The following is a 27,046-nucleotide window of genomic DNA, read 5'->3' on the forward strand; positions in this document are numbered from 1 at the left end:
CAGGATGTTGAGTTATTCAATCTGCCTCTCAAATCTGCTGGCCACAGTAAGGTTGAGTATTTAGTCCTCATACTAGCTACACTGCATATTTCCAAAATCTTAGCAATGAACCGCGAAGCAGGGTAAAATAGAACAGAAACAGAAAATGCTGGAAGTACTCAGCAGGTCTGGCAGCATCTGTGGAGAGAGAAACAGAGCCAATGTTTTGAGTCCAACATGGCTTCTTCGGAACTGAAAGGAGTAGAAATGTGATGGGTTTTATGTGTTGAAAGGGGAGGTGGAGAGAGGGAAGTAGAACAAAAATGTGAGAAAACTGGTGCGATTCACACCAACATGTCCGGGGCAAATTTGACAACTATCTTACTTTTTGCGAGGGGAATGAGTTTTGCACCAATTTAGAGGGGGGCAGGACTTAAACATGCTGGCAAGTCCAGCTTCAGCGATTAGGCACCATTTATAAAGGGCGCCCAGATTTCAAAGTGAAATTGAAGACCTCGTTCCCCACCACGGACATCGGGACCCTCAACATTGATGTCGTGCCACCCACACTCACCCCTCCCTCTTCAACAATAAATTGCAGGCCTTATCGCCTTACCCCGCCCCTCCCCCACCACTGGAAATAGATTGGGCCTCATTTCCCCCCATCCCGAACATAAATCACCAGCATCAGGGATCTCCCAATGGGTCCTCTCCCTGGGTGAAGCCCCACTTCCTTCTTGCCCCACTCCCTTGGCACTATCCCCAGCACCATCGCAGTTGAAAGCTGGCAAAGCCAATCTGCGACTGTGAAACTGGCTGTGTGAAAGTGGCAGTGCCATGCTCCTGACCATGCAAGACCTCAATGGTCTCCGAACAACTCCCCTCCAAACCCCCACACCCCCACCACCCTCTCCCAGGGCATGATCATTATATCTGGTCTCCATTATGAAGCGCGGTTTTGATTCCTGCCAATGCCACATTTTGAACATAGAACCCCACAGTGCAGAAACAGGTCCTTCGGCCCATCGAGTCTGCGCCGACTACAATCCCACCCAAGCCCTATCCCCATATCTCTACACATTTACCCACTAATCCCTCAAACCTACACATCCCAGGACACTAAGGGACAATTTTTAGCATGGCCAATCAACCTAACCCACACATCTTTGGACTGTGGGAGGAAACCGGAGTACCCGGAGAAAACTCACGCAGACACGAGGAGAATGTGCAAACTCCACACAGACAGTGACCCGGGCCAGGAATTGAACCCAGGACCCTGGAGCTGTGAAGCAGCAGTGCTAACCACTGTGCTACCGTGCTGGTGGGTGGGAACATTGGGCATTGCCAGAAGGTTCAGCACCAAGGTGCTTTTGCACATACAAATCTATTTAAATGAGTGATAATCAGGATCACCCCCTACTGGGCATGCACCTGATTATATCTGCTAGGACGGCCTGGAAACTTCACAAACTGTTTGGCACCCGGCACACTCCTTGTTCCAGAGCTTTCCTGGTATTTTCCTGACATAGCAGGATTTGCGCTGGGCACAATGTCACCAGAGAATGGCCCCTCAGAAAGCCTGGAGTAGGTTAAAGAGCCAGAGAGATTTAATAACAAAGAACAAAAGGCAAAGGGAATGGGAATGATTGTAGCAAAGAAACAAATATTTGGCCCGGAGTTTGTGTTAAGGGCAGAATACTGCGTCGTTCCATCTGAAAGCAAAAAAACATGAAAACACGATATGGACTGGCTCTTACAGCAAAATAAAAAATCAAATTGAAAGACAGATTTGATGGTCTGAATTTGTTGAACTCAATGTTGAGCCCAGGAGACTGTAAAATGCCAAACTGAAAGGTGAGGTGCATTGAGGGGAGATCTCATTGAGACGTATAAGATGATGAATGGGATGGATAGGATAGAGGTGGAGAGACTCTTCCCGCTCAGAAAGGACAGTAGGACTAGGGGGCACAGCCTCAAGATAAAGGGGGGGCGGTTTAGAACGGAGTTGAGGAGGAACTTCTTCACTCAAAGGGTGGTGAATCTCTGGAATTCTCTGCCCGTTGAAGTGGTGGAGGCTGCCTCGCTAAATATTCTTAAGACGCGGGTTGATGGGTTTTTGATAAGAGAGGGGATTAAGGGTTATGGGGAGAGGGCGGGAATGTGGAACTGAGCCACGACAGATCAGCCATGATCTTATTGAATGGCGGGGCAGGCTCGAAGGGCTAGATGGCCTACTCCTGCTCCTATTTCTTATGTTCTTATGTTCCTCCAGCTGGTGTTGAGCTTCACTGAAACATTGCAGCAGGCCAGGGACAGAAATGTAGGCATGAGAGCAAGATGGTAAATTGAAATCACCAGAGGAGCAGGGTCATCCTTGCAGACTGAGCAGAGGTATTCTACAAGGTGGTCAAGTGTTTGATCTCCCAAGTATAAAGGAGACCAGCAAACACTATACTATATTGAAGACATACATGTAAATTGCTGCTTCACCTTCCTACAACACCTTCCTATGCATTTGCAGAAAGTGTGACAGCTGTCCTTTTATCTCCTCTCTCCTTTCTGTTCAAGGCCCCAATCCTTCCTTCCAGGTGAGACAGAGAGTTACTTGTACTTTTTTGAAAGTCAGAATGAGAGAGGCACCTTCTAATTAAAAACAGATACAACCTGAAATGATCTGTTATTGATGGAGCTTAATAAAACTGAGTGCTGTTTACCACCACTTTATGGACTTGGGAGCTTCTATTTTAGATATAGATATAGAACATTACAGCGCAGTACAGGCCCTTCGGCCCTCGATGTTGCACCGACCAGTGGAACCAATCTAATGACCCTCTAACCTAAACTATTCCAATGTTATCCATATGCCTATCCGCTGACCATTTGAACGCCCTTAAAGTTGGCGAGTCCACAACTGCTGCAGGCAGGGCATTCCATACCCTTACTACCCTCTGATTAAAGAACCTACCTCTGACATCCATCCTATAATTACCACCCCTCAATTTAAAGATATGTCCCCTGGTGTTAGCCATCACCATCCAAGGAAAAAGACTCTCACTGTCCACCCTATCTAAAAGTCTGATCATCTTGTATGCCTCAATTAGGTCACCTCTTAACCTTCTGTCTAACAAAAATAACCTCAAGTCCCTCAGCCTTTCCTCATAAGACCTTTCCACCATACCAGGCAACATCCTGGTAAACCTCCTCTGCACCCTTTCCAATGCTTTCACATCTTTCTTATAATGCGGCGACCAGAACTGTACGCAATACTCCAAGTGCAGCCGCGCCAGAGTTTTGTACAGTTGTAACATGACCTCACAGCTCCGGAATTCAATCCCTTTACCAATAAAAGCTAACACACCGTACGCCTTCTTAACAACCTTATCAACCTGGGTGTCAACTTTCAGGGATCTATGCACATGTATACTGAGATCTCTCTGCTCGTTGACACTACCAAGAGTCCTTCCATTAGCCCTATATTCTGTACTCCTGTTACTCTTACCAAAGTGAATCACCTCACACTTTTCCGCATTAAACGCCATTTGCCACCTCTCAGCCCAGCTCTGCAGCTTATCTATATCCCTCTGCAAACTGTAACATCCATCCTCACAGTCTACAACTCCTCTGACTTTGGTGTCATCAGCAAATTTACTAACCCATCCTTCTACACCCTCATCTAGGTCATTTATAAAAATGACAAACAGCAGTGGCCCCAAAACAGATCCCAGAGGTACACCACTTGTAACTGAACTCCAGGTTGAATATTTCCTATCAACCACCACCCTCTGTCTTCTATCAGCTAGCCAATTCCTGATCCAAACTGTTCCATTTTGTTCCAATTTGTTGCAAACCATTTGTTGCAGTTGGCAGTTGTCTTTGAGGGCGGCAGGGTGGCAGCACTGCTACCTCACAGTGCCAGGGACTTGCGTTCGAACTCCCGGCTTGGGTCAGTGTGCAGATTCTGCATGTTCTCCCCACATCTGCATGCAGGTGCTCTGGTTTCCTCCCATAGACTGAAAGACGTGCTGGTTAGGTGCATTGGCCATACTAAATTCTCCCTCAGTGTACCCAAACAGGTGCCAGAATGTGGCGACTAGGGGACTTTCACAGAAACTTCATTGCAGCGTTAATGTAAGCCTACTTGTGATACTAATAAATAAACTTAAGCTTAAAACTTAAACGTCCCACTCCATTAGTTTTAACACTTATTTGACAAGTTTCTGAATTTGGAATTCAATGCCCAGGACAGTCAAATATTTGAAACCTCCAGCTTTGATGTTGAGCTGGCTTCCAGTCTTGCAGAGGCACAGAAGCCAGGGACATTACCACAATGCCACCGCCTCCTTTAAATGAGGATTATGCCTCTGTTTTTACTGAATTCACAAATTGATAAAGAGGAAGTATCAGAAAGACTGGCTGTATTAAAAGTGAATGAGTCACCAGGGCCAGATGGGATACATCCAAGGATACTGACTGAATTATGGGTGGAAATTGCAGAGGCAATGGCCATAACCTTTCAATTCTCTTCTGATACAGGGATGGTTCCAGAGGACTGGAGAATTGCAAATGTTACATCCATATTCAAAAATGTGTGTAAAAATAAACCCTAAAACCACAGTCCTGTGAGTTTGACCTCAGTGGCGGGAAAGCTTATAGAAGCATAAATCTGGAGTGAAATTAACAGCCACTTAAATAATTGAAGATTAATTGAGAAAAGCCAAAACAGATTTGTTTAAGAGCAGATCATGTTTAACTAACTTAATTGAATTTTTTGATGAGAAATGGAGAGGGTGGTGAAAGTTGGTAAATTTAAAATTTGCAGTTCACACAATAGTTAAAATTATAGTGAACAGTAAAGAGGATAGTGGTAGACTTTAAAGTGATATAGACAGGCTTGTGGAATGGCTAGACATGTGACAGCTGAAACTAAATGCAGAGAAGTGTGAAGAGATACATTATGGTAAAAAGAAGAAAGGGGGAAGTGTTTTCTTCTTTATTCTATCATGCGATGTGGGCATCGCTAGCGAGGCCAGCATTTGTTGCCCATCCCTAATTCCTCTTGATCTGACCGGCTTGCTTGTCCATTTCAGAATGCAGCAAAGAGTCAATTATGTTGCTATGAGTCTGGAGTCACATTTAGGTCAGACCAAGAAAGGATGGCAGATTTCCTCCACTAATAGACATTAATGAAACAGATAGCTTTTACAATAACTGATGGTAGCTTCATGGTAACTATTACAGAGACTGGCTTTATATTCCACATTTGTTAGTAGAATTTAAATTCCACCATGGTGGGATTTGAATCCATGCCCAGTTACATTATCTCTATGCTACCATCTCCCCAACATAAAACAAAAGATACAATTCAAAAAGGGAGACAGGAGCAGAGAAACCTGGGGTACATGTGCACAAATCACTGAAGATAGCCAGGCAGATTGAGGAAGTGGTTATAAAAGGTACAAGGGATTCTGACCTTTATAAAGAGAGGCATAGAATAGAGTACAAAAGGAAGGAACACTGGTTTGGTTTCAACTGAGTATTGTATTCAATTTCGGGTCTCACACTTTAGGAAATATATAAGTTAAAAGAATGATTCCAGTGATGAGGACCTTCAACTATGTGAATAGATTGGAGGAACTGGAGTTGTTCACCTTGAAGGAGTAAAAATTAAGAGGAGATTTGATTGACATGGTTCAAGATCATGAGGGATTTAGACAGTGTAGTTAGGTCTTCTCACTGTTGGAAGAGTTGAGAACCAGCGGACACCAATTTAAGGTGATTTGCAAATGCACCAATGGCAACATGAGGAAAAATCATTTAATACAGTGAGTAGTTAGGATGTGGAATGGACTGCCTGAAAACTTATTGGACACAAATTTGATTATGGCTTTCAAAAAGGAATTGAATAACTACCTGAAGAGGAAAAGAATTTGCGGACTAGAGGGGGTAAGGCGGGGGAGTGGGGCGAGCTAAGTTTCTCTTGCAATGTGCTGGCAGGGTTAGGGTTAAATCACCTCCTTCTGTGATGAAAAAATTCTATGATTCCATGTCCTAACTGAAGTACCAGTGAAAAGAGCCGTGTGGCAGTAGGACTTCTCTGGAGAAGGGACTGGAGATGCAACCTGACAGAAAGTTTCTTGTCAAATGTCATCCTATGTGACAGTGCCAAAGATAAAGCATTCTTTCACGTCTTTCGCAACCTATCTGCTGCTTTGACCACACCAACCTCCTCCAAACCCTCTTCTTTACTGCGCAGAAGGATGCAATTGTCCTTGCTTAGTTCTATTCTTTTTCATATCTTTCACCATCCACACTGTTATCTCTGTTGTCACCCAGGAATCCACCCTTGGTCTCCCTCCTAGTTCACACCTAAGCTCTGACATCATGCAAAAACAGATGGCAGGGGTTTTCCGACTCCTCCACTGACCCACTGATGGGATCCCCTGGTCCGGCCAAAGGTACGCCCCACTTCCCCCACCCTACCCCACCTTCCCATATCAGTTTCTCCAGTGGCGGGGCAGGCGAGTCATGTAAAACGCCATAGACTTTGGGGGGAACTGGAAGATCCTGCCAGCAATCAATGGCGATCTGCCTCTACCACCAGAAAACACTCTGCGGCGGTGAGGGAAGGGGTGAGGGAGATGGAATTCTGGCTACACTGTCAATTTCCAGGTGACTCAACACCACCTCTCTTGATCACTCTAAATTGTCAGACTGCTTCCCAGACATCCACGAATGAGCAGAAATTTCATCCACTCGCATAATAGGAAAATTCAAACTTTTGTATTCAGTCCCTGTAATACATTCTATTCCTGAGGTACCAACCCTAACTCTCTTTCTGGAAATTGTCTGAGACTCAATCAGGCTGTTTGCAACCTTGCAAACAGTGTCAGACTTGATCCCAACTACGTGCTAACATCATCAGCAAGTCCACATATTTCTACATGTAACGTCATCTAAATCCACCCCTTTCTCAGCTCATTTTCTGTTGAAATTCTCATCTGTAAATTTACCTCTCAACTTGATGGTTTGAACACACTCATGGCTGGCCTCCCACATTCTAATTTCCATAAACTTGAGGTCATCTAAAACTCTGCTGCCTGTGTCCCAACTCATACCAAATGCATTCACTCTTCACCCAGCTGCTCAGTGACCTATGTTGACTCCCAGTTAAGTAATGTCTTGGCTTTAAAATTCGAATTTGTGTTTTCAAATGATTCCACTTCCTCATCTCTTCGTCTCTCCGTAATCTTCTACAACCTTACAACCCTCCATGACATATTCTTCCCACTAATTCTGATCCCTTGAACATCCCCAATCTTCATTGCTCCGCCACTAGTGATTGTTCTTTCAGCTGTCAAGACCTGAAGCTCTGGAATTCCCTCCTTGAACCTCTGCAAATCGCTTCCATTTTTTCTTCATTTAAGATGCTCCTTAAAATTCACCTCTTGAACTAAGCTTTAGATAATTTGTCCTAATAGCTTCTCGGGTGGCTCAGTGGCAAATTTTGTTTAACGATGCTCCTGAGAAAAACCTTGGATTCTGTTATTACATTCATGGTGCTATGTAGCTACAGTTGTTGTTAAGAGCTAATCAAAGAGATACTGTGACAATGGCAGAGTAATTCTGCAACCTGTACAGGGAGGAAAAGAAACTAAAAATGCAGGTAAACATTACCTTGTTGCTTCTGCATGTTGGTAAAATCCTCAAACGTCAGGGTCCGAACAGGAGGTCTCCAGAAGGCATATGTCTCCATGATGGCTTCTAAGCCAGTTCTGCTCAAAAGAAAGCAAAGAGGAAATATAACTGTGTATAACTTCAACACACATCAATCTCCCCATTGTCCTGTTTCCAGCTGGTACATTTTTTTCTCACACTGCTCCAGTCAGATTTATGTTCCAACATTTTCCACAAAACGTATTCTTAACCCCTAACCAGATCATTTAATGGGCTGGAAATCCTTATTTTGAACCTTCGCTATTCTAAGGTTGTAAAGAGGCGTTGTTTAATTTTGGAATCTTTACCTTAACAAAGCCCTTGTATTATAATCAGTCTTCCATAATCTTACACACATGTTCTAAGTACACTTATTTCAGAAAATAATTTCTTTAAATATACACGGCTGACAGGCAGGTTTTATCAAGATGTTTTAGAATCATGGAATCCTACAGTGCAAAAGGAGGCTATTTGGCCCATTGAGTCTGCGCTGACCACAATCCCACACAGGCCCTATCCCCATAACCCCATGCATTTACTCTAGCTAGTCCCTCTGACATTCAGGATAAATTTAGAATGGCCAATCCACCTAACCCGCACTTCATTAGACTGTGGGAGGAAATTGGAGCACCCGGAGGAAATGCACGCAGACATGGGGAGAACATGCAGACTCCACACAGACAGTGACCCAAGCTGAGAATCGAACCTGAGTCACTGGCGCTGTCAGGCAGCAGTGCTAATCACTCGGCCATTGTGCTACCTAGAATGCACATTTGACCTAAAGGGGCAGCATTGTAAAATAGATAGGATTTTCATTTAATTAAGTTCATTAAGTTCAGGAAGATAACAGATGTTGATGTAACTTTTCACACATTTACTGTCCATTAAGTACTTCCGCTCTTCCATTTCTTTTGTGTACCTCTGGTCCGACAACAAAAGAAAATAACAAACGTGGAAGTAACTTTTCTAAGTATGTGGGGTAGATTGCAAGCAATGGAAGAAGAAATCTTAATCTGTCTCAAGAAAGAACTCTGAAAGTCCGATCAGGATTCAAGAATATTAGAAATGCACCAAGGAATACAGTGGACAGATGGGTTTAATAGGTTATTTCACTGTATAGCTCACCTACATAAGTAACTATTTATAGAACACTGGCCCAATAAGAGGGGCATTCCATATCCTGCAGAAATTGTGAGAATGATGGAAAGGGAGAAGGTGAAGTGCAGAAAAGACAGGGAAGACAATGGTCTTGTGGTATTCTCACTAGACTATTGAGCCACAAACTCAGTTAATGTTCTGGAGACCCGGGTTCGAATCCCACCATAGCAGATGATGGAATTTGAATTCAATAATAAAAAAAATCCAGAATTAAGAATCTATTGATGACCATGAAACCATTGTCGATCGTCAGTAAAACACATTTGGTTCATTCATGTCCTCTAGGGAAGGAAAGCTGCCACCCTTACCTGGTCTAGCCTACGTGGGTCTCCAGACCCACTGCAACGTGGTTGACTCTGAAATGACCTAGCAAGTCATTCAATTGTATACTGCCACTTTTCAAGAAAGTGGCTCACCACTACCCTTTCAAGGGCAACTACAAATGGGCAATAAATGCTCGCCAGTCAGTGGTGCCCATGTCCCACGAACTAATGAATAAATAAAGGATTGGGAGCAAGTTGTAAAAACGCATAGAGAATGTTCTGTAGAACCAGAGAGATGTAAAAAATAATAAGAGGGTGAACTAAAGTAAGAGGGTGGATGTAAAAAGGGAACAAGGCAGGGGAACAAGATTTATAGAAGAGGTACAAAAGAGGTCAGAGCTATTCACCATAAAAGCAATCAGATGATGAAGCAGTTGATCTTTTGCATGAGAATGTTAAATGGATTTGAAAGAAGAGATTATAAAAAAAAGTGGTTTGAAAAACTTTGGCTGCAATGCTTAATTTGATTAATTTTGTATTGAAGGTGCAGACTGATGGGCAATGGGATTCTGTGTGGATATATCCAATCAGGAAGGCATGAGTAGGCAACTCACATCTGGTGTTGGCAGAAAAATTACCACAGCTAAATATTGCATCGCATCTGTTTCTTGTACACCTCAACCAATCAAACTCAGCCAGGATATGTTATGGTGGTAACTCTTTCTGAGGCAATGTATTAAACAGTAAACATGTACCACATGTTACCATGGAGCAAAACAAATTCCAAGCAAACAAGATAGGGAATAGGCATGTTTAAAGACTGAAGCATTCTTATATCTGTCCTCAAACATCAGTTCACTCTTGTATTCTCTCAGGTTCTGCAGAATACTGATTATGTATTCTTACACATTTCTCCCAATACTTTAGCTTGCCCTTCTTCCCACCCTCTCTTTTTTCACCTGACTTTCACCTGAAACAGTGAGGTAATTATAGAAGCATAATTATGTGTGTTCATGGAAGACTCTTCATTGCATCTCCAAATAGATGCTGCAGAGTTTTCTTACGTGTAATTCAAAATGTCAACTGCTATAGATTACACTGAATTTCTACATTGTTATTTCAAGCCCATTCAGAAAACTGTTGCATTCATGATTTCTGATATTCTGCACCTATAACAAGTCTGCCTTTCGTCTAATTCAGTCTAATTCTTATATTTCATCAATCTCAGAGGATCTCTGTATTCCCTCTCCTATGTCAGTATTTGCAAGTCCTCATCCAAGAACGTAGCTTTACTTTCATCTCCATCTATTCGACTGTCCAATTAGAGAAACTACCTATCACTGTTTTCCTATAGTTTGCGTGCATTGCTATTGCAAACACCTCAGACCGAGTGGAATTGTACATGGGTTAGCCAGTCGTACATCTGTTGTATACTCAGATACCCAACTGAAGCACTCAGAAGTCAAAGTTTGTGCTGCAGACTTCATTTTGACAATTAATTTATATACAGCTCAATAATATAAACTATCACAATTGATTTCCACAACCTATAACATTTTTGAAGATGTACTACATGACAGAAATCAAAAATTGAATACAACCATCATGAAACAGGAGGTCTTGTGGCACAGTGGGTAGCGTACCTGCCTCTGAAACAGAAGTTCTGGGTTCGAGTTCCACCCCAGGACTTGATGGTCAAGGAAGGTGCATTCATAACATGGTCATACATGTCAAGCATGTAAACCTGCAAATCCTTCCAACATGCCAATAGCTGATGGTAAGAGCAGAATAGACTCAGCGATGCTTGATGTGGGGTGGGGCACCGTAACCTATAAGCCCCTGGTAACAGACTGCGACCTGGAAATGACTACCTACGGCAACAGAGGAAGAGCTGCCTTAACACATTGGAATTGGAATCAGGATAACAAATCAACTAAATCTCACTGAATGAAAGAGGTAACCAAATGTACTGTGTAATGTTGAATAGCATGAGAGGAATTATATCAGTTTTAGTAGAATAAAATGAAAATTTGTTAAAAATGAAACAAAAAATAGCCTGCAGCTAATCATCACTGCACAAAATTGCAGAAATGGAAGTTATCAACACTGCAAAGAATTGTTACTAACACTGGACTTTACAAGACATGTTTTAAAATGTCTCCTTTAAATTAAAGTGAAATTGAATGTTCTGGATTGGAGGATGGTGAAGTCATACTAAAAATCTCTACCTGTCTGGCTACCACAAAGCAGAAACTCAAACAAAAGCCTATTGAAATATTAAGTGACAGTTTCCACACCTTTCACTGTAAAGAGACGGGTGGTTAGGAGACACGTGGAAACATAGAAGATAGGAGATGGAGCCATTTGGCTAGAGCCATTTGGCCCTTTGAGCCTGCTCTGCCATTCATCATGATAATAGCTGATCTTCCAACTCAATAGCCTAATCCTGTTTTTTTCCCCATAACCTTTGACCTCATTCATTCCAACTGCCATATCCAGCTCCCTCTTGAATACATTCAATGTTTTGGCATCAATTACTTCCTGTGGTAATGAATTCCACAGGCTCACCACTCTTTGGGGCGAAAAAGTGTCTCCTCTTCTCTGTCCTAAATGGTCTACCCCGAATCCTCACACTGTGACCCCTGGTTCTGGACTCCCCCACTATTGGGAATATTCTCCCTGCATCTATCCTGTCTAATCCTGTCAGACATGGGGAGAGAGACAGACAAAGCCTCAATATTTACAATTTATATCTGTGATTTGGATTAAGGGACTGAATGTATGGCTGATAAATTTCATAACACAAAGATTGTTAGGAAAGTAAATTACGAAGAGGAAGTAAGGGGTCTGCAAAGGGACATAGATAGGTTAAGTGAGCGGGCAAAAAATTGATGGATGGAGTATAATGTGGGAAAATCTGAACTTGTCCACTTTGGCAGAAAGAATAGAAAAGCAATATATTATTTAAGTGGAGAAGGATTGTAGAACTTGTAGGTACAGAGGGATCTGGGTGCCTTAGTACATGAATCACAGAAAGTTAGTACTTAGGTACACCAAGTGATCAGGAAGGTTAGTGGAATGTTGTTTTTTGGAAGGGGTATGAAACAGAGTAGGGATATTTTGCTACAGCTTTACAGGACATTGATGAGATCCTATTGAGAATATAGCTTGAGCTTTGGTCTCTCTAAGAAAGGATATGAATGGGTTAGAAGCAGTTCAGAGAAGGTTCACTCAATTGATACCAAGGTTTGGAGATGGGGGTTGTTATCTTACAAGGAAAGATTGGACAGGCTGGGCCTGTATCCTTTGGCGTTTTGAAGATATCAGACCCTGAGCGGACTTGACAGGGTTACTGCTTATAGGATGTTTCCCCTTGTGGGAGAGACTAAAACTAGATGACACAATTCAAAAATGTGAGATCTCTCATTTAAGGCAGAAAACAAGAAGACATTTTTCTCTCAGGAGGTTGCAAATCTTTGGAACTTTCTTCCTTGGAAAGCAGTAGAGGCAGGGTCATTGAAGATTTTTAAGGCAGGGGCAGATAGATTCTTGAATAACAAGGGAAACAAAGATTAGCCAGGGTAGGTGGAATGAAGGGTTGAGGCCACAATCAGATCAGCCATGATCTTGTTGAATGACAGAGCAAGTTTGAGTGATCGAATGGCCTACTCCTATTCCAATTGCTTATAGTCTGATGGTCTTATATATGCACAGCCATTGTTTGGCCATTGTCATAAACTAATGCACGTGAATTATAATTAATTGGGGAACTGATGTAACTTTTCTCTTGAGGCAGTGCACAATTCTTCAAACTTTCTTCAACATCTATTGATAATCTGTGGGAGTAAAACATCCTCCTTTGTCTTGGCTAACAATGTACTTGAGGATTCTCAGGAACATCCAAATCACAGGTTCAATGAGGGCTATTCTGTCACAGTAACGTTACCCAAACACCTCAACAACACGCTGAACACACGCTTCATGTTCATGGATAACTCTGATGGAGCATTGCAGCAGAGTCCTGAGTGTGTCACCACACACACTTCTTACCCAACCTGGCCTACGTGCGACTCCAGACCCACAACAATGCGGTTGACTCTGAACTAAATGACCAAGAAAGCCACTCCGTTCAAAGGCAATTAAAGATCGGCAACAAATGCTGGCCCAGCCAGTGATGCTCACATCCAGTGAAAGAATAAATAAAGGAAAATATGTGTTTAAATTTGTATTAACAATTACAGGGGGAAAAAACTTCCTAAAGAACAAAATCTACAGCTTCAAATAAAGGGAGATTTGTGCCAGTCTTGGCTTTGGCTTTTAATATGGTTCATTTCAAAGGAGCCAACACATTCTGAAACAGAACTGTTAAAAGTTGCATTTTTTTTCATATAAATCAATGCCAGAGAATTAAGGGAATTTCAGATTCCGGCAAACATATATCATTACTCCATTTTAAAACAAATGATAAGTCTGTTGGATTAAAACTCAGGGGATGGAGAATCTGGTATGGAAATAAGACAAAAATCTGAGATCATGCACCAACGACTCAAGAACAGCTTCTTCCCTGCTTCCATCAGACTTTTGAATGGACCTACCGTATACAAAATGCTCTTTCTCTACACCCTAGCTATGACTGTAACACCACATTCTGTAACCACTCCTTTCCTTCTCCTTTATGTGCTCTATGAAGAGTATGCTTTGTCTGTAAAGCGTGCAAAAAACAATACTCTTCACTGTTTACTGTTTACTAATACATGTGACAATAATAAATCAAATCAAAGATCAAAAGATGAAAGAGTAATTGGCACATTGATTTCTGAGTGCAAAATCACTGTGTATCAGTCATCAATAGACAGTCAGTCGGTGACTGCAGAGTTCCCAGCGGCAATGCCCAGAACACGCATTTGGCACTTTGATTATTCTAATCACATTCTATCCTAATCTTACTCAGGTCCCCAGCTTTGGCTGCTTGTAATGCCTGCAATTGTTCAAATTTGGAAATAATTGAGCTGTGCCCAAGCCGCGCATGCGTGGCTCAGTTTCCTGTCACCAGTGGTCCTTACAAATTTGATACAGAACCCAGCACCTTTGCATCTCCCGCAATACCTAGGATCTACCAGAGGACCATAGCCAGGGTCAGCAGCAGCTCAGGTTGTTGAGAAGCTGGATCAATGTCTGCAGCTGCTTGGTTCAATGCATTTGGGACCTGGAGCAATGAGTTCGCCAACTCGTTGCATTTTTCAGTGGCAACTTTAGTTTCTTCCCAGAATTAGAGACACTTCAATTCGTATATATAAACAGATCAGCATTTTTCAGCTCTGCAGAGTGTCACCTGAAACTTGGCAGAAAGCAGTTCACTCACAGTGAAGTCTTCATTTTGTAGCAATGTCTGTTGGTTCATTTCCCTTAAAAAAATTCTGCTTGGTGTAAATCATTTGGTGTTCCATGAGAACAACAAAAAAGATTTCTTCAATATTGGCAGTTTAATTGGTTCCACATGCATCCTGTATTATGTATTAGCGTAATGTCTCTTTCCTTTCTCATCCTCAAATATTTTGGATCTGAGAAAAGCTACAGAGGTTTTATTAAGTGTTTTTTAATGTCATTCATTCTGCCTCTGACATTTTTGTTTCTTTGTTTGCTTTCCCCTTCTGGAATGTTATTTCTGTCTGTGCTCATGGAGCGAGTTAGGATTGATACAAATGAGCTGGGTACTTGGGAGGCACCCAGCATAAATCTGTGTCCATGTGGGTAGGAAGGTTCTGATTAATTTTCCAAGATTTTGTGATTCAACCATTTCAACCCAGTTTTTCCACTTACGGTGATCAAATTTTCAAAAACCCTTCTTTTCACATATCTATCTCCTCCTATTCACTCCAGACACTGAAAGCTTGGTGGGCCACACAGAATTCTTATTTTCTTCAGTGCACTTTCACTGCAGAAAACCAAAGGATTCGTGCGCCAACAATTTAAAAATAGATTATTTCAGAATTGAACAAGTATTTTAATGTTTTTGAGAGGCTTGGGCTATAAAATTCAGATGCGCATCACCCCCGTTTTTTATGGATGCTGTCCAATATAGCATCTGCCTGTGTATGCACACCTCTGCCGCAGGCCACACTGGTCCTTACTTTGCTGAGGTTATCACTTGCGCCAGATGCATGCAGATTCGGGAGATGGTGATGTGGGGTCAGTATTTAATGACGATTTCATCCCATCTGTGCCAACAAATGTTCTGTCTTAACTAGTTTTACTTCCACTTAGTGAAAGTGTTGATAGTTTGTACTGTTGGCCTAGTAATATCTACATGAAGTAGAGTGGTACATGATGAAGACCTTGTTTCTCACTTCAAGGATTCTACTTATTTCCAGTTAAGTTTATTTATTAGTCACAAGTGGGCTCACATTAGCACTGCGATGAAGTTACTATGAAAATCCCCCTTGTCACCACACACCAGTGCCGGGAGGGAGCATGCCGGGAGGGAGGGAGGATGGAGGCGAGGGAGGAAGAGGGGAGGGAAGATGGAGAGGGAAGATGGGGGAAGATGAGGAAGGAAGGATGAGGGGAGGGAGGATGAGGGGAGGGAGATTGGGGGGAGCAAGCATAGGGAGAGGATAGGCGTCCGTATTCATCCTGGGTTTCAAAAGAACATTTTTCCTCCCTCGTCACATCAGGAACAGTGTGTGCACCATGTCCATTTCACAAAGGAGGTGCTGCCTGAAGTTTGCCACCTCTTGCAGGCAGACCTGCAACTACAGAGCAAGGTGGAGAATGTCACTGTCAGTGACTGTGCCTTTCATTACTTCACACTGGGCTTCCTTCAGGCTGCAGAAAGGGAACACCTTCAACATCTCAGTTTTCTGCTTGCCGGTATATAAATGAGGTGCATGCAAAGAGAGGGGAATGGTTACATTCTCTCTTCTCAGTTAAAAGTAGAATCAGCACATGGTTTAGCCAGGATAGCTTGCTTCCCCAGGGTGTCAGGTGCTACTGACTGTATACATGTCATTTTGAGAGTGCCGCATCTAAATTCAGAGGTGTGCTGCAACCCCAAAGAATTCCATTCCCTTAATGTTTTGCTGGCGTGCGACCTGACTCTGTTCATCACCCCGTACCCTGACACTGTCATGATGTCTTTATTCTACACTTAACATAAGCAGTTGACCTACCAGGAAGATCAGAGGGTGACCACAGGGCAACAAGGGCTATTCACTGACATCCTGGCCCATGACGTTAGTGCACAACCCATGCGCACATGGATAGCCCACTTACAATGAGTAGTGTCATCAGACCACTGGGATGATTAAGCAATGTTTCCACTCTTTCTGGAGGAGTCCCACTTTAAGAGTGTATGTCACACACTATTTGTCATGGTCTCCTATTTAATGTCACCAATTTGAGACCAAGGCCATATCAGTAGGTAAGCAGCTAGCAGATAAAGGGGGGTGGAGGGTGGTGGTGGGGGGTGGGGGGTGGGGGGGGAGGGGACGGCTGCTGTTGGTGAAGGAGAAAGAGGAGGAGGAACAATCACTCCAATGATGGTGAACACCATTTCCTCTAGTTTGCCAGGACATGGATCTGTGCCTGCCCTTACCTGTTAGGTGTTGTTGCTTGTAGTTATGTGAAACCTTGCCCTGTAAGACAAGGGAAGTTGGGTGCCATGCTTTTGGATGATGTGACTGGCATGTTTAAATAGCTGGCAGCCTGTGCCAGTTGTGAGGGTAAGGCTTGCAGCAGTGTCAAATATGTGAAACTATGAATGTGAGGTGAGCATCATAAATGATAGTAGGGGAGTGATGAAGGAGTGGGGGGAGGTGCGGGGGACGGGGGGTAGGGGTCTGTAGTGAATTAATTATTGTCTGAGCTACTGATTCAGGTTTAAGGATATGGCATTTGAAGGTAAGTTCATTGACTTGACCACTTGGGAGAGGTCATTGAACTTTTTGTGGCTCTACAGCCCAGTCATCGAGGCTGGACTCCTGCTTTAACTGCAATGGATGTCTGTTCCCATTACACTCGGACAGCCTGGACGATTCCCTTAGCCAAAATCATTTGGCGTCTCAGTTCGCCTGAAACATACATACGTACTTGCACACTCTGTGGACGGAATAATACAGATCCTTCCTGAAGCGACATCAGCGTGGAGCTCGTCCACAGACATAAAGCTGATTAATGAGGACTGAGTGGGATTTGCGCCCCTCACTGGAGTGTAAGTGCCACCATCGGGAGCCGCCAACTAACCCAGCAGCGCCAAGAAGGTGTCAGTGGTAGCTGCCTGGGCAACATCAAAAAGTGCAACATCAAAAGCCATGGGTCACCAGAGCAGGTAACTAAGTCTACGGTCTTGGGCAAGGAGGGTTTGTATAGGTTAGTTAGGTAGAGGAGCGGGGGGAGAGGGTGTTCGACCAAAGGGCACCTACCCCATGTTCGGTTAAAGACAGCCTCCAAAGAACAACACTCCCACTTCCTTCCTGTCTCCTTAAAAAACAGGCTTCCTGAGCCTGGCATGGATGATTTTTTGCGCGGTTTTGGCAACCTGCCTACCCCTGTATTATGGGGGAGAGCCCTGGGATGAGTGGGAAGGTGGTGGTACGGGCACGCACTGCACTTTACATTCCCTCCCCCTCACCACAGAAAATATGTCCACTGGGGACACCTAAAATTCAGCCCTGTAATGTTGTTGGCAAGGCCATGTTGTTAGAAATGCTGGACTTTACAAGGCATGTATATTTTAAATGTCTCCTTTAACTTGAAGCAAATTAGGAATTTGGGAAGCACCCCAGCTTGGAAACATGTCTATATAGTCTAGCTGCCTTGAGAGTGAGAACTCAAACACAACCTCTTCAAATCAAGTAAAGTTTTCACACCTGTGCACATTAACTTACAGAAAGGAGACGCAGAGACAATGTTTGTCATGTGGAGGAACAAAGGCACTAATGCTGTGAAGAACAGTGAAGGAGAATTTTCTGTTAATAACCAAGCAGGATGCTTGTGAGAGGTTTTTTTTGTACAAAAAGAAGGGGAGAGCATCAACAGGGCCTTGGAAATTTAAGGAACAAGCTTGCTGGAGCAAGTCGAATCTGGAAGACTTGGGCTGAGTGGAACGACTTTGAAGGATACCAGAGGAAAGTTTTGACTTAGCACAACAGGAGAACTAAACTTCCTGGAGAACCAGCGGTAACTTTATTCTTCTAGTTCTTGTAATGCTGCCCATTGACCAGATGCACAGCATAAAGGGTCGTATGACATGTCTAGATTGCAACAGTTAATGCAAAAATATATTTTCTTTAGTTTGATTTATTAGTGCCTGTCATGTAATATTTGACTCACTTTGATTTTAGTTTTTTGTTACATTTAAAGATGAAATCTTTTCATTCAGTTATTTTTGTCGATCCCTGGGAAATTAATCTCTTTGAAAACATGATCGGTTTCTACGGAGACCATAATAACATTTAATGGTTCAGAAGGTGATGGTGAGTTTTATTTAAGTATTGCAGTTCTTGTCATGAGGCTGCTCCCACAATGTTCCTCGACAGGCAACTCCAAGACTGGCATCTAATTAATGTTATGGAGCATTGCCTGGTATGGCCTGTCCACAAAAAGCAGGACAAATCGAACACAGCCAATTACTGCCCTATCAGTCTACTCTCAATCATCAGTAAAGTCTTAGAAGCTGTGAGTGGCAGTCAAGCACCAATGATGTGTTCCCAATGCTCAGTTTGAGTACTGCCATGATCATTCACTCCTGGCCATGGTCCAAACATAGACAAAAGAACTGAATTCTAGAGATGAGGGGAGAATAACAGCCCTTGATGGGGCAGTATTTGACCAAGTATGATTGAGTAGCCCCTGATAAAATTGAAACTAACAGGAGTCAGAGGAAATCTGTCTACTGGCTGAATTCATGTCTAGCACAGTGAAGGAAAGTTGGTTGTTGGAGGTGAATCATCTGCTCTCCTCCTTTATCCAGCCCATGTCTGCATCAGGGCTGTGATAAGGTCTAAAGCTGAATGATTCTGATGGAACTCAGATTGAGCATCAGTGAGCAGGTTATGGGTGATAGGTGCTACTCGATGGCACTATTAAAGAATCCTTCCATAGGTTGAATGCTGATAGGACAGGAATTGGGTGAGACACTGTAAAACTGTCCAGCTATTTTGCTCAAAGACTAGGAAAAGACATTTTAAAAGATAAAGGACTGGAAATAACCACAATTTCCTGATCATTAGTATTAAAGAATTAAGGAAAAATAAATCAGAACAAAAGAATTCTTACAAGCTCATAGCAAACACATAACTCATGAGCCTGTCAAAACCTTTAGCAAAATAATTTAACTAAATAATAGGAAAACATAATATAGATTAACATTAACCAATGAGGTATGAATAGATTTTACTTTTCCCATTTTATTAGGATATTTAATCTGGCTTTGTCCACTGGAGCTATTATGCAATTTACCTTGATGGCACAGTGGTTAGCACTGCTGCCTCACAGTTCCAGGGACCTGGGTTCAATTCCCAGTTTGGGTCATTGTCCGTATGGACTTTGCACATTCTCCTGTGTCTGCGCGGGTTTCTTCTGGGTGCTCCGGTTTCCTCCCGCAGTCCAAAAGATGTGCTGTTAGATACATTGGCCATGCTAAATTCTCCCTCAGTGTACCTGAATAGGTGCCAGAGTGTGGTGACTTGGGGATTTTCATAGTAACCTAATTAATGTAAGCCTACTTGTGACACTAATAAATATTTATCAATACCATTTCAGTTAGTTAAGAGTGGTACAAGCTATGTGTCTGAAACAATGCCCTTCCAGTGAGATAGAAGGCCCCAATGTGCCAAAAACAGTTCATCGCACTGAGCTACTAACCGCTAATAGAATTCATTCTGAACAACAGAAAACAGCCTTCAGCTTTTTGAATAGAAAATAAAGGTCTCGTTACTTTTTTAGTGACTGCATAACAACACTTTTAATTCAGACTGAAGAATTTGCAAGTAACCCTTAGTTGAAAATAGGCTGGACGATTTTTAAGGAAGCGACCTGTCTGATGTATTTTGAAGGGATTGTTCAGCCAGTTGTTTGTCAGAGTGGACAAGGCAACACTTCTCAAAATTAGTAGCTCTTTACTTTGGAACCAGAATCATTTATTTCAAATATTTCAGAAACTAATACTTTCTCCCTTTAATGGGGTTATATCTTATGCAAAAAGCTTTCTGATTGAGTTATGTTGCTGCCCTATATTTCAACCAGTGAAATGTGCAATCAACAAAAATTTTCCAAGGGATGAAGAAACTGGACAAATCATCAGTGAGCATACTGTGCTGTCACTACATAGCAATTCTAAATAAATAATAAAGTGCTGGCTGACAGCGGTAATGCATGCATGAAAACGCAAGTCCCCGAAGTATAAGACTTTGAAACAAAAACAGGAAATGCTGGAGAAACTCAACATTTAGACAATGGACATCCAGACTCGAAACGTTGGTTCTATTTTCTCGTCACAGATGCTGTCAGACTTGCTGAGTTTCTCCAGCATTTTCCATTTTGGTTTTGGATTCCAGCATCCGCAGTATTTTGCCTTAGTAAAACTTTGATTTATGCAACAAATCAAAATGTGTTCTTTCCTGAGCAGAAAATTGAAAAAGGAGCTACTCATGGAGTTTTTCCATATTAATACTGTAGCTATTGGGCATTACTTATATATTTCAACTGTGCACTTGGCTGCTCAAAGAAAAGCTCTATTAATGATAGTCATCATTTTGACTGGGAGTATTTTCTCCCACAGTTTCGCCCTACTGACTCTCCACTATTTGCTTTCTGTCACTATAATTGCTGGCTGAGGTGGAAATTGAGGGATTTATATCCGTACAATCAATATGGATCCATAAATGTCTGAGAGTAGAATTGCGTATTTCTGAGGAGAAAACAGTGCTCATGATTTCATCTCCCAGCCCATCCAGTAAAATAATCATGTTCCATCCAACAGTCTAGCCAATAACTCATTAAGCTCACCCAATGACCAGAAAATAATGCTAAGGTTTCATTTCACTTACAAATCATTTTGAGAAATCCCATCATTTTTAAGATGTGGACCTAAGGTGACTTTCAACATAGCACAATATCTGGCATAGGCATCATCTGATCTGTACTAAATTAATACCATCTTGCGCATTGCAGAAATATTCTGTGTACTGCACATCAATTATCAGGTACTTAAAGACACGAAACAGTTAAATTGTGCTTTCAGATGTCTCTATATCACTAGAAGTACACTTCAGTACATTCGGTGCTGGTTATTTCAAATCACTTTCAGCACGTTAGAATTCAGCCCTGAACAGTAGATTAGAAAAAGGTTTCTATCACAATCTATTATGACAGAACTATATAAGCAGAAAGTTTCCAAATTCAAGCTGTTATTAAAAACTGCTGTACAGTTTTCTTTCAACAGCATCTGTACAATCTTCAAATGCACGTAGAGTTCTGTAGGACATCTGGACCTATATTTTGTAACTGTAACTCCGTTGTTAGCAACTAGCTGTGACAAACACAAATCCAATAGTGTTTCCAATATGCCATTAATGCTTAAAAGATGGGGCCTAGTTTTAGCTGATCATAAAAATTAAAACTTCTGCAGGGAACTATCGATAGTCCAATCAATTTAGCACTTAGATATAGAAACTCAGACAGAGGAGTAATAATATCATTTCGATTTGGTTTAAAGATTAACTAATTAATTTCAACAAGGACTAACTTTGACTTTTTTTTAAAATTACATTGCATTCAAAGTTTTTGGTTAAACCTGGAATGGTAATGACATCAACTAAGGCTTAAAGAAGTTAATGGAATCAATGGAATGAGGAAATAAAATCAATACGTAGAAAGGTACACAGTGCTGAAATTGCTGTTAACATCAAACTTACAATTGCATGCAAAAATCTGCCACGTACATAGGCAACAGGGTTATTAATCTGTTGACAAATCAAATTCTGGATGAACTGTGCAATAAAATTAACAAAATTATAAAATTAACAAAAGCATATACTTACATCACATCTTTAACATAATAAAATGCCAATGCGGTACACAGGAGCATTATAAAACCAAGTATGGCAGCAAACCACATAAGAAGATGTTAAGTTTAAATATCAGTGTGACAAATAGGCTTACATTAACACTCCGGCACCTGTTTGGGTACACAGAGAGTTTAGCATGGCCAATGCACCTAACCAGCACATCTTTTGGACTGTGGGAGGAAAGCAAAGCATCCAGAGGAAACCCACACAGACACAGGGAGAAAGTGCAGACTCTGCACAGACAGTGACCTAACCTAGGGATTGAACCCAGGTCCCTGGTACTGTGCCACAGTGCCGCCCTTAGGTCAGATGACCAAAAGCTTAGTTGAACAGATATGTTTTAAAGGGGCAAAATGTGATAGAGACAAAGAGATTTAGGGAGTGAATTACAGAAGGTTGCACTAAGGCTACTCAAGGATGTGGAAGAGGCCAGAGTTGGAGAAGTGCAGGAATTTCAGAGGTTTTTGGGACTGGAGGAGATTAAAGAAATCGGTGGGGTCAGAGGATCTGAAAACAAGGATGAGAATTTAAAAATCAAGATATTGCTTGATTGGGAACTAGCGTATGTCAGTGAGTACAGGGGTGATTGGTGAACTGGACTTGATGTGAGTTAATTGACGGAGCAACATTTTGGATGGCCTCAGGTTTATGGAGGGTACATTGTGGAAAACCAGTCAAGGGTGTGTTGGAATAGTTAAGACTAAAAGTAGCAAAGGCATGAACGAGGTAGATAGAATAGAATTCTAAAATCCTAGGAGTCCATTCAGTCCATTGAGGAGTCCCACCCAGGCCCCATCCCCATACCCCATGCATTTACTGACACTAGCTTCACTGACACTAAAAGGCAATTTAGCATGGCCAATCCACCTAACACGCACATCTTTGAAGCAGAAGAGGGAAGCAGAGCACCCAGAGGAAACCCACGCAGACATGGGGGGAATGCGCAAACTCCACACAGACAGTGACCCAAGCCGGGAATTGAACCCGGGTCTCTAGCACTGTGAGGTAGCAATGCTGATGACTGTGCCACTCCAAAGATGAGTTGAGACAGGGAAGAAGTTGGGTGAGGTACGGAGATAGAAACAGGCGGTCTTAATGATAGTGTGAATGTGTGATTAGAACTCATCTTGGGGTCAAATATGATGCCAAGGTTGTGAGCAGTGCGTCTTAGTCTCAGACTTGTTGCCAGAGAAAGGGATGCAGTCTGCAGCAAAAGAACAGATTTTGGAACAGGGACCAGAAACAAATGCCTTCAGTCTTCTCAAAATTTGAGGTGGGAGATTCCAGGTGATCTCTGTTCTACACTTTAACAGTATGAATATCCAGTACCTTCAAAACAATGTAAGATTCATACCAATACTCAACTGATAATGTAATGCTGAAATCAGGATCCAAACTGACTCAGAGCAAAGCAGAGTAGAAATTGAGCTTTATGGTCTGGCTGTCCCTATTCAGATTGGTTTGTTAGTGAGGAAAGCTTGAATTATTTTTCTGCTCCTGAACAATCATGAATACTCAACATCGCAAAATGATAATTCAATCAACCTAATATCTTCAAAGTCTATCTACTAAAACCAGCAAAAAATCCCAGATTTTGTGATATTAATGACGATCAGGCCCTTAGTATTCATCAATGTTACAGAGTAAATTAGATAACTTTTGGCATCACGCTTGTGCAGCTAAAAGCAGAAATCCAGAGGTTGCTGTCTGAAATGCGTTGTTGCTCTGGTGTGCTGTTACATTGCTTGTGTGGATTAGGTAAATTAGCCATGATAAATGCACGGGGTTACGGGGCAGGGCAGGAGAGTGGACCTGGGTGAGATTCTCTTTAGGTGAGTCAGTGCAGACTCGATGGGCTGAATGGCCTCCTCCTGCACTGTACGGATTCTATTGGTTCTGTTGATTCTATGGTTGTCTGCAATGGTCTAAAATCTGAAATCTACAGCTGGTGCATTTAGTGGTATGTGAGATCTGGTATGTGATATTTGCGGATGAACAATGTCCCTGACCCTCAAAAGACAATTTTACAAGTGGGGAGTTTCATTCCACCCAGAAAAAAATTAATATTGGAGAGTATAAAACATCAGTAAATTTTGTTTAAATTTTCTGTCTGTTTCTTTTGCCCTATTCCCTCAATTTCATCTGTATTTCCCTAATATCCATTTCTCTTTCTTTATAGAATTGAAATCGAACCTGCTTTATATGTTCAGGTTTGGACTCTCTTGCCTGAGTGAGGATTCATCGATCTGATTGCCTTGTTGTTTCTTCGCCTGCTCATGCACATTACAAATGCCCTGCAGAGGGCATGCTCTGGAATAGACAACTGATTCAAGGTAGGCTGCTCAAAAGACTTTCAAATCCTTGGTGACCGTTACTAAATTGAGGAACATCACCACCCACTGCAAATTCTGACCAATCGTGAAGAATTAAGAACTCAATGACATTCAATTTCAATTTAATGTCAAATATAGGTTAAGTGCCAAAAGTTTCAATACCATTGCTATAACAAGGAAACAAATTCTGTTCCAAGTGTTCATGGTGCCCACATTCACGTCAAGACAAATTAGTTCATTCAAAGAAGGAGGATGATCATAACAACTTTATTTATTTCATGTTCTAAATGTCTCAAGGCATTTCACAGGAGCATTAGCAATCTAAGTTTGACCCTGAGCCTCTTAAGGAGATATTAGGCCAGATCATCGAAAGCTTAGTCAGAGGTAGGTTTGAAGGAACATCTTAAAAGAGGAAAGAGGTAGAGAGCCAGGAAGTTTCAGGAAGGGAATTTTGGTCTAAGGGCTTTGGCAGCTCAAAGCCAGGCCACCAGTTGGTGGAACAAGGATCGTACAAAAGTCCAGAATTAGAGGAGGGCAGATATCTTAGGAGGAGGTTACAGATCTAGGGAGGGGCAAGGCCATGGAGAGATATGAAAGCAAGGATGAAAAATTTAAAATTGTGGTGTTGTTTAACCAGGAACCAATATAAGTGACTGAGCACAGGGATGTGGTTGAAAAAAACTTGGTGCGAATTAGGAAAAGGGCAGCAGAGCTTTGGATGAGCTTTAGTGCTGGCCAATCAGGAATGTATTGGAATTGTCGAGTATAGAGGAAGCAATGATATAGATGAGGTTTTCAGCAACAGAGGAGCGAAAGTGATGTGGGAGTTAGCAAATGTTACAGGGGTGAAATTGCACAGTCTTGATGATGATGTTCGCAAATGGTCGAGAGCTCAACTTGGTGTCAAGTATGGCACCTTGGCTGGGAACAGTCTAGTTCATACTCAGACTGCTGCATAGGAGAGGGATGCAATCATTGGCTATTGGGAATGGAATTTGTGGAGAAACCAAAGGCAATGGCATCTGCCTGCGGGAGAAAATTTTGGCTTACCGAATATTGGATGTCAGAAAAGTGGCGTGATGAATAAAAGGCACTGGAGGGTTGGAGAGAGGTGGTGGTGAGCTAGAGCTGAGTGTCATCAATGTTCATGTGAAACCTGATATAAGAAGAAAATACTGTCCTTCACCCAGTACTGCAGACTGGCACATTCCAATGTCCATTGTGAGGGACACTCTCAGGCTTGGGGCAACTTCCGCCAAGGCACAATGGACAAAGGGCACTGTGTAAGTAAGGCCTTTCAGCCAATGTACACTGAGGGGTTAGCAAATGTGTAAAACCCCTCAGGCTGTGTGCTTATTCCTAACCCTACGTAAGTGTATTGAAGCACCTCAGAGTGCAAGATGGCTTATGCATATAGTTTGAACAACAGTGTACTCTCTGTAACAAAAATATTGGAATGCTTGCAATGTTCTTGTTACTGTGTCAAAGCACCTCAGAGTGCATTTTGATCTCTGTAGAGAATGGGAATATCATTGCACTTCCTTGCTATGATAATCTGAAATGTTTTCCAATGCTCCTTTCAGATATTTTACAAATAAAATATATTTTTGAAAAAAAAACTGCAGATTCTGGAAATCTGAAATAAAACAGAAATTGCTGGAAATACCCAGTAGGTCAGGCAGCATCTGTGGAGGGAGAAATTGAGTTTGGCATTTCAGATTCAGGTTCTGTATTTTCAGCATCTGCTATAGCGTATCTTTATGAATTTAAATTTCACCATCTGTCATGGTGGGACACTGAGTCTGTGAATTATTAGCCTTGTGACAGTACCACTATGCCACCTGCCTGCCACTATGCACATCTGTGTTTGTTACACATTGGTCCCACTTGTTTTCAATTGATCTTTCTTGTCTAATTCATTCTTGAGATGTGAATGACATTGACAAATCCAACAGTTATTGCCCATCCCAAATGATCCTTGAGAAAATTGTTGTGAGCTATGAGAGGATAGTGTGTAGGCAAAATACTGATGGAAGTCCTGAATGTGTTAAAGCCAAATTCGTTAGGCGCCTTTCCTAATTTGGGTTGGTATTGATGCAACGTTAACCTTTAAATGATCATTTTCCATTTTAAAAATAACTTCCAGGGAGGGTAAATACTCTCTCCTGAACTCGCCTAACATTAACCACCCAAGGAGCAAGTTCTGAGTATGTATGCAAGCCATGTTGTGGAGATGGTGGTGTTGGACTGGCGTAAACACAGTAAGAAGTCTCACAAGCTCTCTCCACTCACATTATCTGTACCTTTCAGACTGAATTACCTGTAAAGAGTTGCATTCCAACCATTATCTTGTAAATTGAGTTTGTGTCTGTGTATGCCCTGTTTGTGAACATAGCTCCTCACTCACCTGATGAAGGAGCAGTACTCCGAAAGCTTGTGCTGGCAAATAAATCTGTTGGACTTTAACCTGGTGTTGTGAGACTTCTTACTGTGTATGTAAGCACATGGGCTTTATGAATGACTTTATGGGTGG

The 27,046-nt window shown here is 42.1% G+C and overlaps 1 protein-coding gene across 1 annotated transcript in view; it reads right to left on the bottom strand.

Moving 5' to 3' along the window:
- tbx15 (T-box transcription factor 15) overlaps positions 1-27,046 on the bottom strand; it is a 95,910-nt gene that overhangs the window by 9,603 nt on the left and 59,261 nt on the right. Inside the window, exon 7 of the mRNA XM_080203742.1 lies at positions 7,654-7,751. Coding sequence (XP_080059868.1) covers positions 7,654-7,751 — 98 coding nt within the window. The remainder of the gene's footprint in view (positions 1-7,653; positions 7,752-27,046) is intronic.

Source organism: Carcharhinus amblyrhynchos, chromosome 15, assembly GCF_965287045.1.
Source record: "Carcharhinus amblyrhynchos chromosome 15, sCarAmb.v2.hapA, whole genome shotgun sequence".
Lineage (NCBI taxonomy): Eukaryota > Metazoa > Chordata > Chondrichthyes > Carcharhiniformes > Carcharhinidae > Carcharhinus > Carcharhinus amblyrhynchos.